This window comes from Calonectris borealis, chromosome 23 (genome assembly GCF_964195595.1).
Source record: "Calonectris borealis chromosome 23, bCalBor7.hap1.2, whole genome shotgun sequence".
Classification (NCBI taxonomy): Eukaryota; Metazoa; Chordata; class Aves; order Procellariiformes; family Procellariidae; genus Calonectris; species Calonectris borealis.
In genome coordinates this window covers 8,685,460-8,703,476 of record NC_134334.1, presented here as the reverse complement: position 1 = coordinate 8,703,476, position 18,017 = coordinate 8,685,460, and the positions used below count along the sequence as shown (strand labels likewise).

Here is an 18,017-nt window from a genome sequence, read left to right as displayed (position 1 = left end):
ACTGAGTCAGCCCAGCTGAATCTGTGACAGCTGCTGCTAACCCACGCGACCTTTGGGGAGCGACGGGGACCTCGCTGCTGCATGTTCCTGCTCCCCGGTACTGAGCTACTTTCTGATAATCCGTGACTGCTGCAGCCACCGAGCGTATCCTGACAGATGCAAGGTGACTCATCTGGCTGCAGCTGGCCAGCCTGTGAAGTTCACTTTCTCAAACAGGCAACACTCAGAGCAAGATCTCTCTCCTACAAAGGCTGTCCCAGCATGAAACCATCACAAACCACTGCTCGGGTTACCCTGAGGTCTCTCACTAAGGTCTAGGAAGGACTATGACATGAGAGATCATGCTAGGTAGTGGTTTAATCATGTGGGACTATCCTTTGCACAACCAAGTCAGTGTTTCTGTATGAAGTGTCACAAAAAACATCATCATGGGATGAAGTAGCTGAAGACAAAAATTCCCAGCTGACCTCTCACTCCTCGGCAGTCTCAGGTCTGGAATAGAGGCAGAACGGCCTCTAAACTGGGGAAACTGTATGGGAAGTGCTTTGGGGATCCAGCAGCAGAGGTGGACAGGCACAAGGCTTTGTGTGCTACAGGCTGGAAAACAAGCAAGAAACATGGCCATTTCCCACGTGAAGTCTGGGTAAAACTTTCAGCGGGGTCTGCTCTTTCTGTCAGGAGGGGGAGGACTAAAGTGCGTGTGTGCGTGGGGGGACTGAGCCCGCAGAGGCCAAACGTAATCCCCTTTTCTCTGTTGTGAGAATGGAAATGCCATGCTTCTCCTCTAGAATTTCAGCTGCCAGCACCGAGCCCGTCTGGTGGATTCTGGCCGGGACACCCAATCCCGGGGTAACTGGATAGCATGCCGAGCAGCAGCAAATGCTGGGAGCTCTCGGCCAGGCTGGCCCCCACCTCCTTGTCTAAACTGCAAAGAAATCTCCCTCCTGCTGCTGCTAAGGGATGAAACCAGAGAACTGTCTGTTTGCAGCTCAGACAAATTGCCATCATTTTAAGTTCCCATTTTTTTTTTCTATCTCCTGAACTCCCTCCTTCCCTGTACTTGATATTTACCCCTGCAGAGAGCAACCAGATACCACGGAAAGCTGGACAGGAGGATGAGAGGGTTGAGGTGCAATGGGTTTTACCTGTAATGCCGTGGAATAGCTGAATTATGCACAATAAGTTACGCAGAGCACCCTATATTGACACCTCACAAAACTTTTACCCACCTCGCTACGTAAAAGAGGACACTTCTATGAGTTCCCATTCATGCTGTTAGGAGTATTTCTTGCATCCTTCCACTAGGAACAGCAGAGGGCTTAGAATGGTGGGAAGGTAGCAAGATAAGTAAATATAAAGCAGTCATAAAATAACCTGGGTTAGCCTTCCTATGCACAAAAGAAATAGAAGAATTTATATGCTGATAACTTGGCCCTCACATGATTAAAAGCATTAGGAAAATGGGAATCTCCCCTTCTTGGGGGTGCAAAGCTCTCTTTTCTTCAGGACTGCCAGATAATGTATCCTCTCTTTCCCATACAAAGGGCTTATTGGCTCAGGACTCTATCTTCCCCTAGCCTGAGCCTGGGGGCAGGGTAATTTGGGGTAGGGATAAGCATAGAAAAAGCATTGGTCTGGTCATTTCAATGAGCCTCTGATTTAGTGAGTGGGACTAGTAAGTAGATGATGAAGCTACAGAAATGGAAATTGCATGATGGACTTGTATATGTCTAGTGCTTGTGCAGCTTATCACGTGGATCTCATCCTTATTCTATGGTGCTAAATTGCACTTGTGATAATCTGAATCAATCACGTGCCCTGGACCATCTAACCTGCAGTCTGCCTTTGAATTCTGTACTATATGCTCATCTCCCAAGCCCAGTGCTATTAGAAATCCCTTGTCAGAAAGATGTCTCCCTATTTCCCCCCCGAATTACACTGTTTGAGGCAATATTCAGCCTCACGCCAGTCACACTTCTACATTTTCCATCTCATGACCATTCAAAGCTAGAAGTAGGATTTTTATACCCTTTCAGAGAAGCTGCAAAATTTCCCTTTTTCCATTGACTCTCAATGTTTGTTTTCACACTCGAGAGATCACAAGCTATTGGACCTTAAAATCTATATACCTCTCTGATGTCCCTGTTTATTGGACTCCTCTTTAAACAGTTGTAGCCTTTTCATTTCAGATGCCTACCTAATTTCTCCTTGTAGTTTCAAATTATGTTGCACTTCCTGTCTTAAATAGTGTTACTGGCCACTCTGGAACAACTGCTATAGTGCACTTCATATGTCTCCGTATTTCACAAGTGACTGAGAGCAAAAGTAAAACGTATTTGGTACCCCTCCAGGATGGCAGGCACCACATGAATACAAGTCCTTGCTGTTAATTTTCAGCATAAAATATGTGCCTTGTTCCACTTAAAAGCAAATGTGCATCTGGAAAACAGATTATATCAAGTAAACCAAAGAGAAGGTTAAAGGCTCTATCTAATGAGGTGACAGAAAATTAGAATTCTTATCCCAGGATAGTGATAGAGAGACTGGGCTGTATTCTCAGGTGGCGTACATCCTGGCGTCTCCACTGACTTCGGTGGAGCTCACCAGCTGAGAACATAAGTCTACTCCCATAACACACACATAGCACAAGCTCTGCCCTCTCGAGACCCGCCGATGATGGAGGCTTTAACCTCTCTGCACTGCTGAGGCTTGCTTCTCTGGCACATGCAGCCCTGAAAAGCCATGCACACAACTGGCAGCGATCTGATCAAACCTGGGACGGGGCCCTTTGGAAGGCAGCTGGGCTGAGGCTTGGAGCACAGATCCAGAGTCAGGTCACAGGCGCTCTATTCTGAGCTCAGGCAGGGATTTTAAAATCAAGGGTGTATTATATGGGGAGGCCTTGGCAGTTGCTTGGTAAACTTAAAACACACATGCGCATTCTTTTACACAAAAGATGCGTATGAAATGTATCTTTCCTCCTTTAAAGCTTACATACACCTCTTATTCTGATCTTGTGGAAAGCATTAGCAGAATTGTTTACATGACAATTAGTTTCTCAACATCTAGAAAATCCCAGATCTACATCCCTGTGTTTTGAGGAAGCTCAGACCCATGGCAATTTCATAAGTAATGGCTTTCCATGTTCCAACCAGACTTGGACAAGCTGGCTGCAGCTAATCTCTAAATCAGTCACCCACAAATCATAGAGTACTTCTAAAATGAACCTGCAAAAAGTAACTAAAAAAGTTAAGCGTGCTGTCATTAGGCTAAAATCCACAACTGAAGGACCCACACCTGCACTGGAATTTTTTTGGAGGGCTGAGAAGACGAACACTGATGCTCTAGGTCCTGGTGTTTGTGATTAGTGTGCTAACCTGAATATGGGAACTAACAGGATACAAATGCTCTGGCAGTACAGTGCGGAGCTCAGGACAGAGATACTGCCGATAAACAAATTAACTAATTGCTTTAACTAGGCTGCCTCCAAGAATTCGTGACAATAACAATAACTCCCTTGTTAACCATAATACACTGTGATAGCCTGAAGCTTGCCCTGCTCTCAGAGGATCTGGACCAGCCAAATACTCTCAGCCAAAGAAAGAGAATGGAAGCGGGTCACATACCTGTGGAGAGAGGCCATTGCTAACAGGATTCATGTGGTTGGCAGGAGCTGCAGCATTCATGAAACTGTCCGAGTAGCTGGAGAAGCTGTGTCGGGCCCCGTAGGCAGAGCCAGTGTCAGCAGCGGCGGCTGCAGCAAGCCCTCCCTGGTGCATGGTGGATGGCGGCAGGGGCTGGGGTCTGTGTACAGTGCTTCCCCCATCTGTGGAGAGAGCGTTCCGAGGTAAAGAGTCGTGGGGTGCTACAGCTGGGACTTTGCAAAGCATGGGTTGGTGGTTTGGCTATCCTGATCTCAGCTTCTGGGTCCCACCATCTCTGTGCTCTACATGAACTCAAGCATATCTTGTGACAGTTTATGCACAGTACAGAATATGCAAACCTGGGATGAAATATCTGAATTTTCTCTTAATTTTCCCCCAGACCGAAGCCATAAATTCCTTTGTAAAGGCCAAGGCCAAAGCCAACTGGAATTAGCAATACTGCTTCCACTGAGCCCCAGTATGGAGTTTTATCCAGAATAAGGGATCGCCTATATGATACTCACTTTGGACTGATGTGCTCTCCATTTCAAAGCTGAGCAGAAGAACTACAGTCATAAGACACATTGACACAGCAGAAAGGACCATGAGACAGAGGAGAAAACTGTGGAGTTTCCACTGACTTGAGGAAAAACCTGGTCTTCCCAACTAAAGGAAAACCACCTATGCATTACAAGAGCCTTAGCGGGATGTCACAAATCAGAAAGCAAAGGGATGATGGGATGATGTAGGGCAAGAGAAGAGGAGCAGCTCAGGTGAACGGGTGCTCACCTTGGGAAATGGTGGTTGTTGGGTAGGTGGAGTCTGGCAGCTGGTATGGGGGAAGAGTCGGCATTCCTGTCGGCGGGAACCCCCCCGGCAGCAGGTGATTGAAAGCCGCAAGTTGGTTCGCTCCCGCCTGTTTGCGCCATCTCGCTCTTCGGTTGCTGAACCACACCTGATGGGAAAAAGAAAGACCATGTGTGACTTACTCTGAGCTGCTGTCCCATCTCACCTGGGTTGTTGATAGAAACACATCCTGAATTACAGCACTGGCCAAAAATAGGTTCAAGTCGCTGCCTGACACAGACTTTGTGAGTATTTGTCTCTGTTCCTCAGTTTCCTTTCTCCCAAATGACAATACTACTACCGCCCTGTCTCCTGGGATACATGCATTTAAAATGGTTAAAGATACTACTGAGAGCGTGGGAGGGTGCTATCAGCAGTGGGGTGAGATGAAGAGGAATAATTTAGCTTGTGTATTCCGAGAGAGTCCATACCAAATAGATGCATTGCTACCACCTGGCCATCCTGCCTTGTTATCTGACAACTATGTGAATTATGCTGAAGGATTAAGTACCATAATAGCAACATGGCTGCACTGTTAGGAGGGATAAACAGACAGATTAGCATCATGGTTTCTATGTTAGACAAGCTAAATAGATAGAACCAGACCGGAGGGAATACAGGGTTTTCTTAGCTTCTCTGTACTGCAACAAATCACTGTTGTCTGTATGCTAAGACATGCTCTCCTTGCAAGAGGCACTGCAGCGTGCACTAGAATTGTACTGCAGCCAATTTAAATCTCTGTGCATTAAAATAAACCCAGTACTAATGCATGTGCAAAGCTGGGCTTGTGTTTCCTACAGTGGTAGTTTACCTGTAAGACTCAAGGGGAGATTTTTCTAGATGCATTTGTCTGCCCTGATGTGTTTTATCATGGGCAATCTTTCTGCATAGTGGAAAGGGCTTCTCAAGCTGTCTCTTGGGCTTGGTTTACTTCATTTAATCAGAGAGTCTCTCAGGCCCAATCCCTGTTTGGGGTTCAGAAGTATGCGGATAAGCTTTCAAGCCAGATGAGAATGCAGCTGCTGGACTTTGTGAGGCCTAGAGGGCTAGAAAACATGATTAAATTTCACAGCAACAAGAAAAAATGGAGCAAAAATCAAGAGTGTAAAGCATTCCGGGGGGAAAAAGTCCTCCATCAGGCTTCCAAGCTGCTGAACATCAGATCAGAAGCTGGGGTTACAAGGGTTTGAGGCACTGCAGTCCAAACTATCCCCACATCTTGTGAACCAAAACAAAACTCTCTGGCCCAAATATAGCAGAACCTTAGTCTGATGTGCTTTGCACTTCAGACATGATCCAAATCTCAAAGTGGGTGTCTTTCTCTGGCCTTTAAATTGAGTCCCCCTGTAAATGGTCACTTGTTAGTTTGCCTTTTTCTTATTGGCACCTGTGGGTATGTATCATTCACTCAGCATGACAAGACAACATGTTTTCAGCGAGAGCTGCTTATTTAATGGAGTGTTGGCTCTCAGTCCACATGCACATGTTTGTGCACTTGCTGCACAAACAAGCATACACTGAGCTTCACACACAAACTTCTGTGAGGTTCTCGGGATCACAGTCTATTATTGCTCTTTCTATGTGTTACTCATTTACTACTGCACTGCGGAAACAGTTTGATTAAAACCTGCTAATGATAGTTGTGTGTGACCTGCTGATGATGGCTAGGAAGGACCTAATCCTGGGCAGTCCTTCACTTCACGCTGTTATTTACATCCATGTACAGTGAAAACAAAAAAAGCCTCATTTTCTTTGGAAGAGCTGGTCTAAATTAAACCCCCTGAAATGTATACAGTGCTGATGTCAGGTCCTTGGCACCAAAAGGTCCTTGGTCTTTTTACGGACCTGTTCCTACTGCACTGCACTACTGGCTGAAGCAGCATAACCTCTTAGCACCTTCCAAAAGCGTGACAGAAATAGGTCAGCTTACATCTGATCTGCATTGATCAACAAAGTCCATGCAGGTCAGAATCTCTGTGTCCATTTTTGGCACCAAAAGTCGCTAGCAAAATCTAGGACAGAGTTAAGGAGAGAGAAATGAATGAACATCAAGGTCTGTAGCGCTTTACAACTCTTTTGTACAGTCCAATTCGTGGCACAGTTTCTAGGAGCAGTGGGCAACACAAATGAATAAATAACCTTTTGTTTGCCCCGGACATGCAGAGAGGAGAGTCCTGTGTATGTGTAATTCATGCTTTGAATTAGGGATATGGAACTTGGCTCCTCCTCTCATATAATTTGCTTCCACTTTCACAGTTAAGGACATAAAAACAGTCTGACTATTTCTGTTAGCTGAACATAAGGAGATAAATAAACCTTTTCTCTTCAAGAGAAAAAGGCCTTGTCCCAGGCTGGAAGAGCTTCCACTCCAAAAAAAAAGATCTCAATGCTGAGAATAGCATATAAAATTCAAATACCTGAAGGGAAAACATAACCAAAGCAGCTATGGATCCAGGAATCGAGAGGGAAAAAGAAATTGAACTCCAAGAATATAAAAGCCACTCCAGTGATTTCTGACACTTTCCCGACATCGCAAAGGGTGGGAAAGTTCCTTTTTTATAACCAAGAGCCAGATGCTGGCAAATCCACTCAGGATTAGAAGTTCAGAAGAAACATGTGGAGTGAGATGGTCTAGTACGGGACATGTTTCTCCAACAGCATCCCCACAAGTACTCAGCTCCCCTGTGGTGGTTTGTCAGTTCGCTTGGCTAACATATGATCAAAACACAACTTTGAAAAGATTTGTGTTGTCTGATGTTACACCACGTGAGGTGATTGTTGTCTGTGCACCAACACACACGTTTGCATGTGTTGTTCAGAATTAAAATTCACACATGCATGTACAACTCTTCCCGTCTTGCTTCTCCACATCCAGTTAAGGGTGTGTAGTTCCTTTATTTTTTTAAGGGAGATAAAAGGATTCTCTGGATCCTTTCACAACCAGGTAGAGTCGACCAAAAAGGCCTGTGTGCGGGCCATTCTTGGGGTGTCTTGCATACTTCGGTCTACAACACACATAGGCTTCTGAAGAAAGGAAAGCTAACTTTCAAGATAGTGGACTATCACCAGTGAAAGAAAGTCAGTTCTTAATTATGCTACAGGCTCCTTCTGTGCCTTCAGGAAAGCTATTGCTTTTCTGATTTGAAGTCAGTGGAAACATTGCTGCATTCAACAAATTTTGGTCCTTACACAATCCATGCATCAGATCACCACCTCTAAATTGAAGATAAACCCCACATTTTCTTACATTTTAGCTTATTGCAACAATCAGCCATCTAAGAGGCTCTCTTTAACTGCCAGTAGGCACCATATCCAGCGCAGCATCTCTGCATACTCTGGAGCATCACAGCAAAACAAATAATAAACGATAATAATAGTAAATACACATGCACCAAATGAGATTCACAACTACATGCTTAAACGTAGTGCTTCCTAACAGAGCCTGGCTGGACAATCCAGCCACAAATACACTGAAACCTTCCACAAAGAAATTGATAGGATTTATCTTCCCGTGCAGAGGAAGGGACATTTCATGGCCCAAACAGGTTGATTCTGCCCCTTATTTATAACCCACAGAAAAAAAGAAGATACATTCCAGCTAATGACGTTAGCAATTCTTTCCCTTCCCCCACCTTAAAGGTGGCTCAGGCCTTTATGCTTATAAATCATTTTATTGGTAGTTAAAATATAGAGGCTACAGCATCTAACTGTAATGCGAGGCATACTTCAAAGGGAACCTGCTTCCATTTCACAACAGTTAAGGCTTTATCAGCCACTAAAGATTCCCCCTGCCAGAGGATTCTGTTACACCATGTTAAGCCTGGGGTGAAGGCTACGGCTGCTAAAACCAGACTGGTGGGAAGAAGATGAGGAAAAGGAAGAAGTTTTGAAGCTGCTGGTCTGCCTGTGGAGACGTTGCTCTAGAGGCTGCTGGGGCTGGATCGTACAACTAGAGTTATGCTGGGACAAACGTAGCCAGCACTTAGGAAAAGGGCTCTGTGAAGAACCCAAGAGCCGAAAAAACAGCATGTCAGAAACCTGTTTTTTCTTAAAAAGGCAAGTTCTTCATGATCATTTGTCTGTGCATAGCAAAGAGATCCTGCACTGTGTAAACGTGCTGCTTTCCAAGGGTATGGAAGTATAACATAGGCCACTGAAGACAACAGTTTGTACCTGCTAAAGACATTCGGGGCTTTTGTCCCTGTGAATTCTCTTCCAAAGAATGTGTTAAGTAGACAGGAGATGCATTATAGAAACTGCTCAGCTCTACTGAGGGGAAGCAGATAGATGCAGGAATGCCCTCAGTCATGCCCAGGGTCCAGATAAGACCAGAGTCCCTCACTGTGCCACGTGCACCTTGCTCAGTAAGCGAGTATGCTGCTACAAGGATCCTGAACGCTAGATGTTCACCGCAGAATATCACTCAGTCCGTTAGCTTCACTGTCCCCGTCACAGATGGGAGAGGGAGGCATGGCGAGACTAAGAAACCTCTCCAATTCATCACTGTCTGCCTTGCAGAACCAGCTGATTTCAGAAGAGCCTATCCTCCCAGTCAGATTGGGTTTGGGGCAAAGGTTAGCACTGGTTCTTATTTAACCTGAACGCCTGCACCCAACCCTGGCAACGGCCAGCCCAAGATGTCCCAACCACTTGTTCTCAACCGGCAGAGCAGCGGAGAAGGGCTGCAGAGACAGCTGCCTGCCAGGATGGGGCTGGACTGAATTATCCCCGCAGCCGCCGAGATATGGGTCAGCTCCCACAATTTGTCAGACAAGGAGAGGAAAGGAAGGTCAAAAAGAGCCTCCTGTGGGAAAGAAAGCCTGTTGTGTTCCTGCTCAGCCTAATCAGGACTTCATGTTGGAGAAAGATAGATGGGATAAATGAGCTCATAAATGGAAACAGGGATGGAAAAGCCAAGTCGTGCCTTTGCTTTCCAGCAGAATCGAAGAGATGCAACATGTGTTTGCTTTCACAGGCCCAAGAGGTTGCAGAAACCAGGTGGAAGAGAATCATATGGCCATTTATGGCCCAAGCACACCAAAAAAATTCCACCAAAGTCAGATGAGGTCCCTCCCCAGCTTGAACAGAGGCAACTCTGCCAGATCAGGTCCTCTCCAGGTTCTCCTTTGAACCACAGCAGATCCCTGCAGTGCCTTGCCTTGTCCACACTAGTCATAAATGCTGCAAATCCTGGGCTTCCCAGGAGGCTGATGCAGAAGGCTTTTAGAGAGGAACTCTAGCAGCAACAGTGATGAGAGACCAGGGATAGTTATTGCTCCATCTGAATGCCTTCTTTTAGATGGTGCTGAGAGTCAGCCCTCCCAGACTGGAAGGGGTTGAGATGGGATCCTGTAAGTCCGTACAACAGTTTAGTGATGATTACGCTTCCTCTGCCAGGTGCTGAGGAGTGTGAAAAACAGACATCAGAGACATACAAGCATCATTGAGGCTACTGAGATAATTCTTTAAAGAACAAGAAAAAAAGCCCATGAGAGTGCATAGATTTTAGGCACGTGGATTTTCATCTGCGCATGTAGGGATGCAGCTGTATCTAGTGACACTTGGGTTCAGTGCCTAAAACGCTGAGCCTCTGTCACTTGTGGGTGATATGGTTAAGATAAATATTAAACAAGGTTAGTGGAGCAGAACAAACGACTCATCACAAATGAGATTATCCAATGAATTCAGCCTATATCTCTCCTGGCATACCCAGTTCCTGAAGGTGTTAGCTATTTAAAACAATCTATTGAAGAAGTTCAACAAACAGTTTGTGGTATGTGGATTTTTTTGCAAATCTCTTTTTTTTTTTTTTTTAAACAAACCGTTATTAGCAGGGAAATATTTGATTGTGACATTGATTACTTTACTCTTGCAATATTCTGTCTAATCTTTGAGTGGCTGTCTAAGAATTAATCAAGTCACAAACACTTCCTCAACAAAAAGGCCATCTCTACCTTTAAATTATCATCACAGTATGAACACTTCATAACTGCTAATGGATTTCATACTCCAGACGAGGAAGCAGGAAGCAGGAGAAATGGGATAGATCTGTCCACTTTCACACTGAGACATCCTAAGCCCAGGTTTGAACTCATGGCTTCACAGCTCCAAATCCAACCCTGCCCAGTGATGCAGCTTTACCCCTTACTGTAATAAAAGTTAATAATATTTACAAATAAAAAAAAAATTATCATTGAATGAAGTAGCTATTGGATACTGAATGATCATTTGCAAATGTTGTGTTTTCCAGCTCACATTTTACAAACTGTGCTGCTCAGTGATTATTTCAGTTGTCAGAGGAAATTCTGTTAAAATAATATTTAAAATAAAACTTCTGTTTTACTTATCTGTTTATCCCTTTATAAAGCCAATGTCTGAGGATGAATGGGACTTTGGAAGTTGAAAGACATTAGGATGAGTTCACTGCTGTCAGAAAGCAGCTGCAATGTAATGTATTTTATGAAGTGCTTTCTCTCCACTTGAACACTTGCTTCTTAGACAGCCAAGTCTTAATGGTGTTAGAGTTGCATTTAAACATTTTGGAACAGGCTTTGATGTGCACACCTCACTGAGGTGAACGAGTTGTTGGGGAGTAGATTTCCTGCTGCTATTGTTTGGCTGGAGATAGGCTGGGCTTTAACAGCAAACCAGCAGCACATCGATAACCGCTATCAAGATTTTCTTTGCAAAAGAAAGAACTATGAGCTTTTAAAAATAGCTTAAGTGCTTCGGTAAGTGGCTCAAAGATTAAAACACCCTGGCAAAGCCTCCCTCCTGATTATTATAAACATTTTCTATTGTTGACCAAACAGAATTTATTTCATTGGTGTCCCAATAAAGAGAAAGCATCCTTAGCTGGGGAGATTGAGAACAGGCGACAGCCACGTGTGCTGGCTGCTCGAAGCAATGGCACACTTGCTTACTTTACCGGGTACACAGCGGGTGGTGGCTCTGCTAGAATCAGAGATTCAGTGCAGGGCATACTAGCAAAGTATGAGAAATATTTTGGTCCACGCCCTCGTTGGACTGGAAATTTTGTGATAAAGCTTCTTCTCATAAAACCTCTGGGAGGCCCTATTTGTTTTTAATACAATGGGACAGACACTCTGCTGCTATAAATCAGCGCAACTTCACTGACTTCCATTTAGACCAGCTGAGTGCGCAGTGTTACACACAACCACTTCGTCCAAGGAACTGGGATCTCGTTCATTGCTTTGGCCTCTGGGCCCTCTTTCCTTTGTAAGAAAGTCAAATCATTACCACATTGTTTAGGGGATCCCTTTTTCAGCTTGCGCCCATGAGGCTAGCAGTTCTGCTCCTCGGTCCAAAGCGGACCAAGAAAAGCAGAATAGGATAAGCAATCAAAAAAGTCAGTTCCAGGTTTTGCATCTCAACACAAAAATCCATAATTTTATCTAAAAATCATGTTTTACTGAACTGAATGTGTTCCTCTATCTGCAGAAGCCAGCAAGTTCAAAGGAGCACTTTCTGTCATAAATTTCTCCATTTGTTTCATACAGATTCCCTGCCCCACATGTACAAAACAAGCTGGTCTTGTCAAATTATGCTGCAAGTCCTGATGTTTATATTCATTCCTGTTGATTTCAACCAATGCTTTGCCAGAAGGACCACAGGATTAGGCTTATCATTTTCATCTTCAGTGAAGTATAATATACTTAATGAAATAGTGCTGACTCTCTCCAGCAAGATGCCCTTGGGCTTACATAGCTGGGACTATGTCCTCTGCCAGTGGGACATTTCTATTTCCAAGGGGGCTGGTTACTGTAATTCTACTACGAATACCAAAAGTGCTGATGCTTTGCTAAACAAACCCTTAGATATGGACACAGGACGTGCTTGTAATTTAAAGAGATCATCTCTGGTTTTTCCAAAGTTCAGGTGGAAAATGACTTGCCGCTGCAGTTTGGATACCTCGTAATTTACTTTGCAGTTTGGTTTTGTTTATTTTTTATTTGACTAGTAGGCAAACTGAGGGCTTATTTAGAGCACATTAGCTGGGGCAAGCATGCAATACTCTTTTCTTTAATCCAATTGCATTTCTGTTTTTAATTCAGGCTGGAGAGACGTGAAAGAAGAGCAGCAATGCTGTGAAACTTCAAGCCTGATTCACTAAGCAAACAGAAAGTAATGTTACAAGACTGCAGCCAACCTCTCTCTCTCATTAGCAACATCCTCTTGCAGCAAGATCTCCATGAGACATGAGGGGGAAGCATCTGGACCCTCCTCACCGTCTCGGCTGCATTCAGCCCTCACTGGCTTTACCTTGCAGAGCCGCTTCTTTAAAGCTGGCTGGAACAGCACGCTACCCTCGCCCCGACCTCTCCTGGGAGCTGGATGCTGCTTGGCGTCGCGCTGCTGGTCTCTCGACGTGCCTGGGCACACGCACCGGCAGCACCACCGCGGTTCTCACGGACCGGCTGCCGCGGTGCCAGGGGCTGTTCTTGCCGTGGGCCGTCTATCTGGATGCTCCGGTGTGCGCGAGCATGGCTGGCCTCATGCCGTGGAAAACAAGCGTGCCAAGCCAGCCTCTGCCAACCAGAGCCCCAACTGCCGGCTCCTCTGCACAGCCTCTCAGTGCCCCGGCTGCTGCCAAAAACACGGGGCAGCTGTTGTGTCATAACCTCATCGCAGCCCTCTTCACAAGAAATGTAAACTAGTCGGACCCTCAGGAAGAAAGAAAACATTCTCAGCTGACCTTTAAGGGAGGGGGATTGCTTCAGAAGAGCCAGTTTGGACACATCTCAAAGAGTTTGGGAAGCAAAACACCAGGCAAACAACATTAGGTTCCAGCAGTTTTGCATGACTCCAGTTAATGCTCAGAGCTGGGGGAGACCTGCTTACTGCCATACCTTCCCTTCATATAATACCTTCATCTTCAAAAAGCACCATCTCAAGGAACAGGATAGACCTTTGCCCACAGTGGCAGCTGGTGAAAGAGCATTGGGGTCCCCCCTAGTCCACAACAGAGATATTTGAGAAGTTCCCGAGAAATCCATGTATTTTCTGAAAACTAGACTGCAGAGTACTGCTGGTAAATGGTGTTTTTCAGCTTCTTCACACGGGGAACAGAATTGCTTTGTGAAAAAAATTTCAAGCAAAATTGAATGGAATTTCTTTTCTGGTGCTCTATTTGGCATGTCTGAGCCGCTGCAGCACGATCTAGAATATGGCTGTTTGTTTACTACAGTTTGAAACTGTGTCATAAAATACGTATTATGTGAGTAGCCTAGAAATGCACGAAGATTTCAGAGAGAGAATTGCTCTGAGCCTTTTTATTAAATGAAATATCCATTTTCTCCCAGGCAGAAATCACAAGGGTATCCATCATAAAAATGATCAATAAAGCATTGGGTTGCGACTCCTGCTGTCTAGTTTAATTTTGTTATTGAAATAACAGTTTCTCAGTGCATGGAATTTCCTGGGGATTAATAACAGACATCAGCATCACAACGCACCCACCCTTCGTGCTTCTTATTTCCAGAAAGCACCCACTGCCCAAACCATAGGAACTGGGATTAACGTACTTACTAGCGGTATGCATGCTTGTACCCAGCTGCCTGTGGTATGACCATCTGAATCATCCGCAGGTGATGCTGAGAAGCAAAAGCTGCCATCTATTTTTTGGGAACAATTTTGGTAGATTTCTGGGAAAGCTTTTTAAGATAATACTTTGGAGCCTGCCACATCTGACTGATTATAGCACCAGGAAAAATGGAGATAGGCTGCTTGCGTGGGATCCTCTGCACCAAAGTCTATTTGCGAAAAACATTTTCAGTGCACAAATTTCTAAGTGACTTGGGATGCGGTGCTGACCTGAGGACAATTTGCGCATATGCACTGCTTTGTTTTACCTTATATTTCTTTCTGTTGATGTTGTTCAAGTAAGAAATGGAAATAAGCGCTGGGGTTTGTTGGCAACTAGCCTTGAAAATGCAACACATTTGGGCAAACAGATCCACAAATGGGATTGTCTAGGAGAAAGATTAGTTTCAACTCCCTAGACCCATGACTGATGTACCTGGTGTCTCTTTTGACATTAGCATTGCTTTGAGAAGTCATTTCTACACTTAGACAAGAATTTCCTGACAAAACTATTTTCCTATTGAAAAACACTGTACTGACAAAGCTAAACTGTTTATGAGAAAAGGGTTGTTCTGAAAAATCTCCCTTCTCTAGAAATGCCAGGGAGAAAAGTTTCAAAATTATCACAGAATCCCGCTTAGGGTTTTTTTCCATATAAAAACTTTGACATCACCAGTTAGATAATTGCAAAAACTGGTGTAAAAACCCAAAATACATTCAAGATCAAAATCAAAGCTTCCATTAAATTCGCTAAGTGAATTGCTTAGCTGTTAGACTTAATTTTTAAATCCATGAATGCTTGGCATTCAACAGCTTGTTTTCTGGAAGGGTGGAAATGGGAGCTTGCAGATGGGCAAGAATTTGTTCAGTACTGGACAATTAGTGTGGACAAATGAGTCAAGACTTTGCCTTGCACAAAAACAAGTCAGTGGGAATTTCCACTGGTGGCCTTGCCGGGCATGGATTTGGCACTGTAATCCTGATCCTTCCGGAAATCCATGGCAGTCTTGTCCCTGGCTATGCTCAGTTTGGGATTAACCTTTTAATGGCTTGTAGCTTTGGGTGTGTTGAAGTCTGACTGCTGGAATCTCCGTCTTAACCATACAGACACTGCAGTGACCTTGCAAAAATATTGCTCACCCTCCCGTGATCTTCCCAGCAGATGAGAAACCGGAGCTTGGAACTGCTCCTCACCACCACCCCCTCTCGTTGTTCAGCTTGTGAATTTTATTAGCTGTCAACGTGTCAAACTTCCACTTAGCTGGACAGCTGCGTGACCAGCCAGACTCTGAGGCCTGCCAATAAAGTTTAACAGAGCTATCAGCTTTTCACGTGGAAGAGATTATGGTACGTGAATACTCAGGTATCAGAGAGAACGAATGAGACTTCAGCAAGTTCACCTTTCACATGGTAAAGGAAAGGGGTGAGGAGGAGAAAGAAGCAAAGAGATGGACAGGCCAGCTTGTTTTTGTTCAGTGCTTGGACGGTGATGAGCAAAATGGGATTCTAGCGCAGGGATGTTGTGTGTATACAATCCAGTAAGAAAGCCTGATAGCAACACCTGAGCTGTGACTCGGAGACTTGGGTGTGATCCAGGGGTTGTCCAGCCATGGCTGCGCAGCAGACAAGTGGCACTGAGATCCAGAAGATGGATGAAGCAATGACCAGACATTGAGGAGCAGCGAAGGCTGCTCTTGAGTCTCTTTTGTGACTATGGGTCACAAAATACTTTTCATACCTCTGCCTCCCATTTTACATGTTAACATGATAAGCTTCTGGGGACAAGACAGATGGGTAGATGTTGGCATGGCCCTTAGAGCCAGAAACCCTCATCTCAGCTGGCCCTACTGTTATTACAGCCATCTTTAATCCAAAGCACGTCTCTTGGCCTTAAAAACTCTGTGGAGACTGGAGTAAGACTATGAGGTGGTAGAAGATTCTCTGCTGGATGGGTACATGTGTGGATGTGTGTGTGTGTGGCTTTTTTTTTTTTTCCACAAGAACTTGATTGACTAATGTTTGTAGGTCCCGAGAGCCAGTAAAAGATCTGCTCTGATATCCAGAAAATTTTACAAGGGGCGGCAGGCTTAAAAGTGGTGGGAAGAAGCTGACTCTGCCAGGATGTCGGAATGAGAAAGCCATCAGGAATGTGCCTCGGAGAACAGCTGCTACTAGAGCCCTGGCAGGAACCTCCACGCAAGCTGCCTGGGAGCAAGTAGGGGGATTCGGAGATCACAGCTTGAGACGAGGGAAAGGTTCTCTCTATTTATTTGTTTAGCTTTCCCTTTCTCTGCTTTCGCTTCCCTCCCTTCTCCCAAGCCTTGTCATAGTGAGGTCAGAGCGCCTTGGAAAAAAGAGAACCTGCCTCCGGTTTTTGCACTGCCTGGTACTTCAGGGCTTTTCCCTTCCTCCCCAGCATGCCCTCATCACGGCTCATGCAACACAGGTTTCTCTCACCCCATAAAAAGGTGTTACCTAAACTCTGCTCTCCCTTGAAACTCCTTTTTTTCCAGTCTCTTTGCCACACAAACATCTGTTTTAATCCCCCTCTTAATATCTTATATCCCTCTACACAAGTAAGAGCAATTAGAAACAGAATATGCAAAACAAAAATGGGGGAATTCACATGTTCCAACTATTGGCTGCTTAGTCACCTTAATTAGCCACTTTCCCAGGCTCCACCTATCTATGAACCTCCATGGCTAGCAAATTAACACTATTACCATTGAACACTCTGCACGGTCTTTTGGCTAAGATCAAAACTAGAATCAGTTTAAAGTTTGCTAGATTTCCTTTTTGCAGTCTCCATAGCCAAATCTTGAGGCATGATGGATTCAGGAAAATCCAGTACCTCTCAAGAGAAAGACGGAGGGAGGTGAGAGGGCATCTGCTGCAGTGCTGTGACTGGCTTAACACTTCTTTGGGAAAGAAGGCTAATGGGAAAAGTCCTTAACTAGTGAAAGTCCCAGGTGCGGGGGGAAATGTCCATTCCCAGACAGCTGGGGAAAAACAGCAAAAACTTTTGGCGGTTTTGGCTTCTGAGCGAGCACATCAAGCTCGTTATCCTGAGAACCGCAGAACAAAAAAAGGCCTGTTTTGTTTTGGAGGAGCTGGTTAATTGACTGATTCTTTCCCTGTCACAAGCCTGGAGTACTCTTTCCCTCCTCTCTCGGTGCCCGCAATCCAACTCTCGGCTGCGTGCACAGAGACCCCTGTGCTTAGCCTGAAACCTAATCGCACTGGCCACACGGAGGACGGACTGCTGGGGTCTCCATTTCACTTCTTTAACCCAGCACAATCCGCAATCCCTCCCCCTTTCCTTCCTGTTCCCCAAGGGACTCTATTATACCCCCCGATCTGTTCACACTCCTTATCCCTCTGCGTGTTTGCACACACTGCTGACCCAGCCTTTATCTGGAAGACATAAGGGTCTCTGTGTGGAGTTCCCACAAGGGCTATTAATCGTGTAGATGTCAGAGTGCCCGGCTCCAAACCCTCCCTTCCTGCTCCTCCCCTCTTCTTCCCTCCCCCCGCCCTTTTTGTGCTCTCTGGAGATCGAGGAAAAAAAAAATTTATGAAAATTCACACACGGAACTTGCAAACTTTGCAAAATATGATCTGCTCCCCTGGGCAAGGTTGGTAAATGGTGTGATTTCTCCTAAAACACCAAACACAAACATACACATACACTGCTTCCTCCTAGGCAAATGGAGGAATTTCCTCCAACAGAAAACAGAGAGCTAAATGCCTTGCCAAGTTAGGGAAAGTTTGGCTCCCGGTCCCAACCTGGATGGAAATCCTCCAGCTGGTACCTCTGCAATGGGCCAAATCCAAATGGCATATCTGTGAATCCATGGGAACATGGGAATCTGCAGAACTGGATTTAAGTCTCAGATCCTTGTGAACGTGGCCCCATAGAAGAGG

General features: G+C 45.0%; 1 protein-coding gene across 3 annotated transcripts in view; it reads right to left on the bottom strand.

The window, feature by feature from the left end:
• The window catches only part of PAX7 (paired box 7), a 101,090-nt gene that overhangs the window by 32,979 nt on the left and 50,094 nt on the right, over nt 1–18,017 (bottom strand). For all 3 annotated transcript variants that reach the window (XM_075172581.1, XM_075172580.1, XM_075172582.1), the window contains exons 6-7: nt 4,434–4,599; nt 3,627–3,826 (exon numbers count right to left, since the gene is read on the bottom strand). In XM_075172581.1, coding sequence (XP_075028682.1) covers nt 3,627–3,826; nt 4,434–4,599 — 366 coding nt within the window. The remainder of the gene's footprint in view (nt 1–3,626; nt 3,827–4,433; nt 4,600–18,017) is intronic.